At 26.9% G+C, this 12,217-nt stretch overlaps 1 protein-coding gene across 2 annotated transcripts in view; it reads right to left on the minus strand.

Annotated features, from left to right (window-relative positions):
- Window positions 1–12,217, minus strand: part of LOC107449167 (Transmembrane O-mannosyltransferase targeting cadherins 2) — a 339,786-nt gene that overhangs the window by 183,392 nt on the left and 144,177 nt on the right. For both annotated transcript variants that reach the window (XM_043039502.2, XM_043039501.2), the window contains exon 2: window positions 305–642. In XM_043039502.2, coding sequence (XP_042895436.1) covers window positions 305–525 — 221 coding nt within the window. In that variant the 5' untranslated portion in view covers window positions 526–642. The remainder of the gene's footprint in view (window positions 1–304; window positions 643–12,217) is intronic.

Raw genomic sequence — 12,217 nt, forward strand, 5'->3', positions numbered from 1 at the left:
AAGGAGTTGTTCTCCACATGATAAATCAGACCTCATAAATCAATGTAAGCTTAAAGCCAGCTGCTGTCAGTCTATTTACACTGGAAGTGAAAATATCCTTCAACCTGTCAAAACGAAGCAGGTTCTTTAAAATAATTCAAACTACACCTGTCTACATCTAAGCCTATTTCTGGACTACCCTGTCCCCATTGATCGTCGTCAACAAAACCGGGAGCCATGCGAAATTTTGGCACCGGCCCACAACAGAGCCGATGTCGAGCATCAAAACAAACAGAAGAACCCTTTAAAAAAATGTGTTGCTTACCTGTCATCGTAGGCGAAGTCCGCACCCAGGGTGTTCCAATAGAGTACCAGAGACAACCCAGAGACGGTAGCCACTATGAAATAGTGATAGTAGTATTCCATACTCTGCGCTCCCATGTTATTTGAAGAGCGGATGAGCTTGTGACTTCGAATGCCCGCTGTGCAAGTCTCCCGACAGCCACCGCCACGGTGGGATGGCGCACGCGCACTACGTCCCGCCATCTCTCAACCAATCACTAATGATCACCTGCGGGAAGGAATTAGAAGATGTTACTGCCTTAGCCGTGAAACATGGATGGTGGTATAATTGTTTATATTTTTTTTCTTTCATTATTATGTCTATAGATTTATTTAGTTTTTGTTTATGCACTCATGAACAAAAATATATATTTTCACGTATTTTGATTACAATAGGCTATTCGTCGATACGCATATTATTTATTTTAAATAATTGTTGTTTTATATTTACATATATATATTTGATCAAACACTGTTTGTACAATATTAAATGCAATATTTCATAACTTTTAGAAAATAATAATATTTTTTGTTGTATTTAGAATTTTATTTATATGGCAATTTTTATATTCGGAATTTGATAAAATTTCCAACAAGATTTATGAAATATCTCATTTTTTATTACTTTTCTAAATTTATATAAAGCTAAAAATATTTATATAATTGTTAAGAAAATACTTATACCAATTTATAAATATTATGCATTACAAAACTAGTTTCAAAAAGGTCTTTTTGTTTGCTGTTATAAAATTGATATTTTGCAATAATAATGATGGCAAATAAATTTTAATGATATGAAATTATGTATCAAAATATATTATGCAATTTAATGCTACATTTTTAAATGTTATTCTTCGTGCTAAAGTAACATTCAAGTAGTTTTTGTTATATTTTTTAAATTGTTGTACAACAAATTCGAAATATGAAATGATTTAGAAATAATTTGCAAAACTAATGTATGTAATAATAATAATGGCATATATATTTTCATGCAAATTTATGTGATATTCTTATATATTATTAATAAAGTTGTATAATAAAATAAAGTTGTATAATAAAATAAAGTTGTGTTAATATTGTCGAAAATAGTTTCGAACTTGATAATATGCGGGTCATATTTACATCGTTACTTAATACCTGTTGCGATTAATAACTGCAATTTAGGTACATTGCATAGACATATCCGTTACATAGACATAACCATTGCATGGACATATTCGTTATATAGATATAAACGTTATGTCTCTGTCCAACGTAAAAAGATAATGGCCTAAAACCGTTTCTCATTGTTGTCAGTTTTAATAGTGCAATAGGCTTAAGAAAACAACACACAAAGGAATTAACAAAGTAAATCTTTTGTTTTCAGGAACTTAAATTTAATGAAAATTATAACGGAATTTAATAGCAAATAATTGAATTAAATTATGTTTAACTGTATTCTTATTCTCATTGATTTTGATTGTATACATATTTAATACAGTAAAAGTTTAAAAGTGAAAGTGATATTACTTAATTATGTTATAAAGTGATCACATAATTATGTTATAAAATAATCACATAATTATGCAACGTTTGAAAAAAATCTTTTATTCAGTTTTACATTTATTAAACGGTTATAAATTAGAATGCCTTTTTAATAAGTTATATTTTCATTTAAAATAGATTTTATGTATAACTGTGTTCAGTCAAAAAATTCAATTAAAATTATGAATATAAAAAAAATAACTAGTTAAAATTCTAAAGCAATATTAAGAATTAACTCTTCACGCTATTGCCAAATAATTTTTAAAAAAACACTTAAAAATAGTAAATATAACAATAAAAGAAAAGTCTTTCCGGTAATCAAAAATTGAATAAGAATTAAAAAATAAAATAAAATCAGGCTTGTGGATAAAGTTGTTAGGATAACCGAGCGAAAATGGTTAGATTTAAATTTTATCGTTTTGGAATTGCAAACTTAATTTGTAGAACCAATTCGATGAAAATACTATAAAGTTTTAAATCTTTTGAAAGAATAATTTTAATTATGATGTAACATTTTGTTTAAAAAAAAAAAGGAATTTATTGTTTAAAAAAAAAAAAAGGAATTCCCCCTCCCCTCCTAAGTAAGTTTATCATGACTACATTACAACATAATTTTAAAACTGTAAGTAAGTATAACACGTTTTTTATCTTTTTCTTTTCATTCTTCTTTTTTTTTCTTTCTTTTTTTTAAAGTTTTTTACATGTATATAGTATAAGTAAAAAGATTCTGAAAATTATGTTCTTGTAATTTCAGTTATTGAGAAATAAAAATTTGAATCAATATTTCATTTTATATTAGCACCTTTAAAAGAATGACAGTTTAATGGAAATTAGAATAATAATTTCGATTTCTTTTCATGGAATAAATAAAATAATAAAGATGTTGCAAAGATAATTTTAGAAATGTTAGACAATAATTTTTATTTTGGCAATGTATTACAGATACATAAAATTTTTTTCCAATTCACTATATTAATTAACACATAAATTGACTTTCGGCAAACATTCATGTCAGAAAATTTGTAATTTAATAATACCCAGGCTTAAAAAAAATTAAACCGGAAGAATAAAAGATAATATTCCACGAAAATGTCATAGAAAATATCGGTAGTTTGTATTATTAACAAGCAACAATTGGGTCATAAAAGAACATCTGTAGATCAAGAGGGGACAACGGTTTTTGTCCATGAAGGCTGAGTCTGAAAAAACGAATTTAAAGGTTTGAGAATTTTCAGGAGCAAGCATTCGATTGAAATCATTCCCTAAAAATTTCAAAACAAAGTTTACAATTTTACAAAGTTTACAAGTTGAAAAAAAAAATGAAAATAGAGTTGAACAAGGACCGTTTTCCCACCCTAATCAATACTTCTTCGCTTTACTTTTCTTTGTTCTCCTTGTCTAAGACAGAAACCTCACAACCCACCTTCACTGTATGACAACTCTCGGAGACAACTGATTTTTTACACGTTTTTGATTTGTCAAACCTTAGTAATCCTCACCATGCAACAAATGGCTATCTAATCGTCATTTTTTATTAAAAAATATGGACATAAACTGTTTTTCCACTTGATTTTCATACGTCAATCAATTCAGAAAAGTGCTTTTGAAGACTCATAAATGAGGAGAAAAAAACGTTTTGATCTAACGTTGAAACATATTATCGGTAGCTTGAACCGTAATATGACGCAAATATTCTACAACCTAGATTTTTGTCCCTTAGTTTTCTATCAATAGTATCGTACAATCCACAGTATCGTAAGAACAATATTATGGTTTCAATTGTATAGTAATAATTTAAATAGCACCGTATAATTAATATTATGGTTCAAAATTTTCAACAGTAAAGAAAAAGAATATTTAACTGTTTAAAGATTGTTTAAAATAATACTTAAGAAACACGAAATTTTTTCCAAATGTTTATAACTTTATCGTATGCTGATTAAATATACTGTTGGACCCCAAGTAGAAGTTACAATTTAAAAGAGAAAATCCTGTTTTATTTATGATCAAATTACTTGTCCTATTCTTTGACTGCATAAACTATTACGCTTATAGTTTGAGCGCGCGCGTTGGGGCTTTCGTTCGACCTGTGCGTTTGTTGATTTTAGATGGTTAGTAAGTGGGCTTTCAGATTCAGAATGTGTAGTTCCTTCTAATATCACTTTCAATTTCTTTTGGGATTTTCTTGGCACGAACGCGCTTACCTTAACGTTCAGTGTAATTTCCAGCATTAAATGTTGAAAAATTATGTCGATAATTATTCTTTTGCTTAATTTACGATTTTGCAATAAATGGTTTAATTTTACTATTGAAGTAAATTAAAGTTTTACTATTGAAGTCATTGTAATTTATCACATGATTTTTCACCCTTCAACATAAAATAAAACCTATCAAGTTGGCTACCTATCTAAGTTGACCTCTATTGTGAAAAAAGGAATGTATCCCGTATAACGAAAAGGTACAAAACATTTGTAATCTAACCTTGTGTATATCTTGTTTGTTGACCACTGAAATAAATAAAAATTTTTAGGTGTGTAATTAAATTCTATTCATAAGATGACCCGAAAAAAAATATTGTATATATTTTAAGGAAATTTAATGTATCAGAATGTCGTCGAACGGGTAAAATAATTTAAAAAGCTAAATTAAATCCCTTTGTGAATTGATCAAAACTATTAAGGTCTATTATTGATTAACTATTATGGATTGACAAAACTATTATTGTTCCAAAATCATTTACGATTTCTTGAAAGCATAACAAAATAAATTTTATTGTTGAAATTAATATTAATGTTAGGTTTTCTAAATGCATAGATGTTCCTGGGAACTGACATTTTAAGAAATAAATAATAAATGGCATGCATCACTAATTCATAATATATAAGAAAAGTAGGAATGACATAATGTATGAAATGATAACAACAAAAAGAATGACATAAGTTGACCACTTATTTCGCGCATGTTACGTTTTTAAATATCTTATACTTCTGGAAAAAACTGACCCTTATGGTTAAATATGAATAACTAATTTTTGAATATTTTTCGAAGTGTAAATGATTTCTTAGAAGTTAGATGAAAGGCTTCGACACACGCACTGTAAAAGTAAAAAGTACCACCAAAGGTAAAAAGTATTGGAACTCATGGTGCCGGTACTTTTTACTGCTGAAATCCATTTTTATTGAGACATGTTAAGGAACAAAAAAATCTGATATACCGTAATTTTTTACAGTAATAATTACCGAAAAATCACTGAATCACACTAATTAAATAAATATTACGCTATGACATTTTACGTAATGTTATTACGTAAGCATTACGCTATAACATTTTACGATGGATTTTACGGATGATGCTTAAAAATTGCCGGTACTTTTACAATGCTCAAAAGTGTTTACCCTGTATGAAAACTACATTAAAGCAGCTAAAATTGAATAAGAATGTCCCTTAATTCATCCACAGGCTATTTTAAAAAGTAATCTTTATTTACAAAATAGTTTATCACAGTTCTGAAACAAGGCTTCAAAGAACCAAGGCTTTATAACTCAGAAAAATTAAAATTTTAAAGTCGCGAAGCGAAGTTACTTCATTCCGCATTGAGATCGGCTCAGTTCCGTTTGAATAGTTATGTCAATATATTTTAAACATGATTGAACAGAAATTAGTAATTAAATCTCTTACAAAAGTTATATTTTTATTTTCAGGTATGAATTTCATTTTAATGAAAAGGGCAGACTTATTAAAATACAGTAATTAAAGATTTAAAAAAATGCTTATCTCTAAAGCTATGATGCAAATTAAAATTTAAATAAATTAGAAAGCTTAATGAAGTTTGATTTCAGAGTTACATTTTTAAAAGAACATTATTTCGCAAACAGTGGAATTTGAAAGGATATTATGACATTTATTTAAAATTAAGTTTATATAAGTTTAGTCGCGATTAGAAAAATTTCCTAAATTTGAACAGTGGAATTACTATTTCTTTAATCTCAACTACTTTAATTGAAATAAAACTTGCTTAACTTGAATATGAAAGTTCAATTTAGTTATAATGCATATCAAGGAAAGGGGTACTATTTGATTATTTATTTTCTAACTTTCGCTATTTACTTAACTTTTGTTTCAGGTAATTAGTCTTAATCAAATATATAATAAATGGCAAATGTTTATTCAATTTCGCAATTCTTAATAATTATTTAATTGGATTCATTAAAAAGAAACTGTTCTCTATTAAAATATATATTTCTCTTGTCGAGGTTTGCTGAATGGTAATTATTAATTTCTTATAGTATCAAGAAATATATTTGGTTCCGAAAATTATAAAAAATTATAAGAGGAAATGATAAATAGTACTTTCTTAGAACTATTGATGGCTTTGCAAATTATAAAAAATGCATAAATTATTTGATTTAAATAGGATTTTTTAAATTGGATTCATTAAATTGTCAGCATTTGGCATAATATATATTAAGTATCATGGCGTTTGTGCAAGAAATGCTATTTGTCTTATGTATTTATTGTACCCAGATAAAGTTTTTAACCAGTTTGTTTGACCATGTTTATTGCAATGTCGTATAAAGTGCAGCATAAAAAAATAGAGTCATTGTAACATTTAATATAAATTATCAATCAAACTTTTAGAACATTATAAATGGCTGAAGCACGAATTAAAATTGTGAGAAAAATAGTATTAAAATTGAAAGGAAAATAAGAGTTATTTTCTATGATATGAAGAAAAAAAGAATTGTAATATACTCTACCCTTCATTAATAGGGCATGTTTGTGAAGAAAACAAAAATTGGCATCATAATTGACTGCATAATTTTATAGATTTGGTTCTTCTTGAAATTTATTTATTTGGTTGGTTTTTCCAAGTTTAGAGGCGTGATGAAAATTACAGTAGAATCGCTGGTTGTGATGCGTAAAAATTGCGTAGAATTCATGCAAGTTTGGACATGACGCTGAAAAGCAACTATGAAAAATACTAAAAACTTGCTAACAACAAAAAAACATTTATTTGAATTATTATTAGTAGAAATGTTCTGACAGGCGTTGGCTGACACTTTTAAACAGACTTAAAAGAAGCCAAGAATTCTTTTGATGTCGGACAAAGCGATAACAAGCCGTGCTATGACATTATCCAATGTAAAATACTCAGTGATATTTTCAGTTAAAAAATGGCTTTTTTACTTTCTTAAGCTCTGGCCAGTGTCCAGGTCTCTGAGTCACCAAAAACTATTGGTTTGTTTAATATTTTATAGTTAAAATTTTGTATTTGAGAGAATTTAGTGAATCGTTTTGATCCGCATAATGGTTCACTTGCATACATTGAATAGCTATTGGTTTGTCTAATAATTCATAGTTAAAATTTTGTATTTGAAAGAATTTAATGAATCGTTTTAATCCGCGTAATAGTTCACTTGCATACATTGAATAACTATTGGTTTGTTTAATATTTTGTGGTTAAAATTTTGTATTTGAGAGAATTTAATGAATCGTTTTAATCCGCATAATGGTTCACTTGCATACATTGAATAACTATTGGTTTGTCTAATAATTCATAGTTAAAATTTTGTATTTTAGAGAACTTAATGAATCGTTTTAATCCGCATAATGGTTCACTTGCATACATTGAATAACTATTGGTTTGTCAAATATTTTATAGCTAAAATTTTGTATTTGAAAGAATTTAATGAATCGTTATAATCCGCGTAATAGTTCACTTGCATACATTGAATAACTATTGGTTTGTTTAATATTTTGTGGTTAAAATTTTGTATTCGAGAGAATTTAATGAATCGATTTAATCCGCATAATGGTTCACTTGCATACATTGAATAACTATTGGTTTGTCTAATAATTCATAGTTAAAATTTTGTATTTGAGAGAATTTAATGAATCGTTTTAATTCGCCTAATGGTTCACTTGCATACATTGAATAACTATTGGTTTGTCTAATATTTTATTGTTAAAATTTTGTGTTTGAGAGAATTTAATGAATCGTTTTAATCCGCATAATGATTCACTTGCATACATTGAATAACTATTGGTTTGTCTAATATTTTATTGTTAAAATTTTGTATTTGAGAGAATTTAATGAATCGTTTTAATCCGCCTAATGGTTCACTTGCATACATTGAATAACTATTGGTTTGTCTAATATTTTATTGTTAAAATTTTTTATTTGAGAGAATTTAATGAATCGTTTTAATCCGCCTTATGGTTCACTTACATACATTAAAAGATTTAGAATATCTTTGAAATCTTCTATATATTTTATTCGACGTGGTAACCCAAGTAAATGAAACTGTGTAAAACCTGAAATTTGCGTAAATTGATTTACAGATGGTATTTTTAGCAGATTGCCGTACTCAGTACGGGCAAAGATTTGGTATTTTTACTGCATATGATAAATCCCATGCGATTATCAGCATGCTCCAAAGAAAGAAAAACGTGAGGATAGCTACTAAAATTATGAACAATACCCTCCACATGGATCAAAAAATTTAAGTAATTTTACGAATATATTGTTTCTTATGTTAATTTTTACGTATCTTATTTAGCAGCAGGTATCACCGTCAAAGGTACCAAATGCAACGTCAAAAGTTACGCAAGAATAATTTCAACAAACATTTTTACTATCGAAATTTAAAACGTTTTAGGGGTTTCATAATTTACTCATTAATTCTAGTTTGGATTATTATCCTGACAAATCCTGATACGAAAAGAAATTTAAATTATAAAAGAATGCCCATGAAATTTTTTTTTATTCGATTCAAGCTCTCAGCAAACTTTTTGATTATTATTTTTATTTAGGGCAACTATAGTAATAGTTAGCTGTATGCAACCATAATTAATATTATCAATAATTGTTTCAACACTTTTTGCAATTTGATGGTAATTTTATGATATTTTTATGAAAAATACCTTTAGAAATTTTAAATATCTCAAAGCGTAAAAACAAATAAAATTTTTATGATTCAATTAAACTTACATGCATATCAAAGTATTTTAAGTGTTTTGATACTAAATTGTTTAAATTAAACAAATTATTAAAAAGTTTTTCATTGCATATGCCTTCGAGTTTGAAATATTTTTTAAAAATCTAGATAGATACATTTTTTCCCACGATTTTCATTTTTTTATATTTTTTTCCAGATTTACACTGTGCTTTGAGTTAATAAACAAAATTAATTATTCAAAATTCTGTAATTTTTAATGAGTACGTATTCTTGCGTGGAATATATTGTAATGCATAAAAAATTTATTTTACGAAACAATACTTACACACAATAATTCATTAACAAGAACAATATCAGAGCGCTTTTTTATTATTTGATTAAAATTTAAAATTATTTTTTGAGTAAGCAAATGGCTTTGAATAAAATTATTGGAATGACTTTAACAGTATAATTAATTATTTTTTTTGTTGAAAATTCTTATAGAATAGAATTTTTATTATTAATACAGCCTTTATATATTTCGCTTATACGATATATTTCTTACAGATATTATATATTTTGCGTATTCGTTGAAAATTCGTATAGATATGTTATAAATATAACCTTTATATATTTCGCTCATAAGTATACTGTAAAAACTTCCGAATCAAATTACCGTATATAATACCGAAACTCACAATGTCGGTACTTTGTACCATAAAATCCATTTTTATAGGAATATGTAACGGAACAATAAAATCAGACACACCGTAATTATTCCAACAATAAAGACTGTAGAATTAGTCTAATTAAATAAATGTACCTCCCGTCNTGCCAGGCAGAGACAGGCCTGGAGGAAGTTGATTGAGAAGGCCAGGGCCCACCCGGGGTTGTCGTGCCATTGAGGAAGGAAGGAAATAAATGTTACTTTAAAAAATGCGGTATAATATTTTACAGTAAAAATAGATTTTACGGATAATGTATCCAAAATGCCGGTACTTTATACAGTAATTTGATCTAGAATTTTTTACAGAGTAGTGCTCAAATCAAACTGTATTTTAGAGTTACCATTGGCTAGTTGGCAACAACTATTAGTTATTTTGTGATCAATCGCACACTCGGTTTCTATTACCGGACATTCAATATTGACATATAAATGAAACAATAATTTTGCTATATATTTATTATAATCAGACAATTCCTCATGCATTTGATTTAAATTATACCTTCAATTTTTATACATGCAAATAGTCTAAATAGTCTAAATAATTCTATGCTTTAATGCTGCTTTTGATTAACTCTCGTTTGTTCAGCAAAGATTTTATGTTCGACAAAATAATTTTTATTCGATTAGTTTTAAAAACTACTGTGATATACATGATAGCATTAAACATTCATTAAAACATAATAAGTACTGAACTTAACGAAAAGAAAAAATTACAATTTTGAAACTTTTTGATTGCAATTTCGCAAGAACCTTTCTGCAGTTAGAGGTTCAATTACTGTTCATTCTTTGAATAAAGATAAATAAATAAGTAAATCAGATTTACTTTGTTAACTTCTTTTAAATTAATCTTTCATTTTTTCCAATTTTTTTAAAATAGAATAATAAATATTTTCTATTTCATGTAATTCATCTTATTTATTTCTTTAAATAGAATAATAAATATTTTCCATTTCTTGCAATTTATCTTTTTTCTTCTTCTTTAAATAGAATAATAAATATTTTCTATTTCTTGTGATTTATATATTTTTTCTTTAAATAGAACAATAAATATTTTCTATTTCTTGTAATTTATCTTTTTTTTTTTTTACTATCTCTTCCAATTTATCTAACTAACATGTTTGCATGAAAGTCAATTTCTTACATGTTAATCGGTACGATTCTTCTTCAACTGTAATTTGCTGCTGTTTGTAATATCATTATATTTTATTATACGTGTTAATCTTCTGCTGTTTGTAATATCATTATATTTTATTAAATAATTTAGATTTATTTTGTTAACAAATCAAATATGAGTTTTAGATTGATGTCCCATAATTATGACTTAAAATAATAATATTGATAACAGAATACAATAACATATAATAGTATTTCCCTATCATTCTTCATCTTATTATTATTATAAAATATAGTAACATGCACCGAATAACATATTATTATTATAAGAAGAAGTAGAGACTATAAAACACTAATTTTCACGATAATATGAATAAATATGTTCTTTATGAGGTTTGAAATATACCAGCATAAGAAAATGTACGATTTCAAGATTTTTTTTAAAAAAATAAATAAACAAAAATTTTAAAATATTTCTCATTCTATTTTGCAGCTGGCTCGGTAACATTATGCGCTTTCATCACAAAAAAAAAAAATCTTTTTTAATTTCGCTCTCATTTATTGAAAGCTCGAAATATCATAATTACCTCACTCACGCTATTGTATTTTTTTCGGCTGAAATTACAGGTTGCAATCTCAATTTTGATGTCTTCTTTCACCTAATTCCAAAATTTAAAAAAGAAATAAAATAAAATAGTAAAAAAATAAGTGAAAACTTACCATGAAGGAAATGAAGAAAAACGTGAAAAAGTATTATAATAAAAACTTTCTATAACCAGTTCCTCCCCTCGTCCTTCTTACTACCCCCCCCTCATCATTTAAAAAATAGTTTGGCGGTCTCTCTAGTCCACAAAAGAAAAAAAAAGTCAACTTTTCAAAATGGCCTTTCACTGGTCCTTTACGTCACTAATATTTCTTAACTTATAGTGATTATAGCATACTTTCTCTCACTGTACAAAGAAGAAAAGTGATAGGGGAGGTGGGGGGTTAATTATTTTATAATATTCCTTAGGAGACTCACAGGACACCCCCCTACTATTTTCACCCCTACCTTGCCGCCTCTCGGAGCCTGTGAGGCAAAATTATAATGATAGTGTTGTCGCAGTTATTTATTTATATATGACGGCTACTAGACTGCGGCTGGCGGCTGCAAAGATGCTCAGGTGAAATAAAAAATAAAGAGAAAAGAGTAGGAAAAAAAAAGTCATTTGTGAAAAAGGAAGTTATAGAGGTAGGTGACGCCTAAAAGACAAACACTTTTTTTTTTTTTTTTTTTTTTTTTTTNTTTTTTTTTTTTTTTTTTTTTTAATTGAAATAAGTTCAATTTAGAGTTTTAAACAGGGGTGGAAAAAACTCATTAAACTAAAATTGAATTTCTTCGGTTTAAATTAGATTTATTTGATTTTTTTTTTACTAATGTCAATCAAAACTCTGATACTATTTAAAAACAATATAACTAAAGTACTTCGTATTATGTATTTATTTAAACTATTTTAGCTAGGGAAACTAGCTAAAATAGTTTAAATAAATACATATATATTATAAACTAATCACTGAAAAAAATTTATTTATTTATTTTTTTCTTTTCTTGTGA

This window comes from Parasteatoda tepidariorum, chromosome 1, assembly GCF_043381705.1.
Source record: "Parasteatoda tepidariorum isolate YZ-2023 chromosome 1, CAS_Ptep_4.0, whole genome shotgun sequence".
NCBI classification, from domain to species: Eukaryota; Metazoa; Arthropoda; class Arachnida; order Araneae; family Theridiidae; genus Parasteatoda; species Parasteatoda tepidariorum.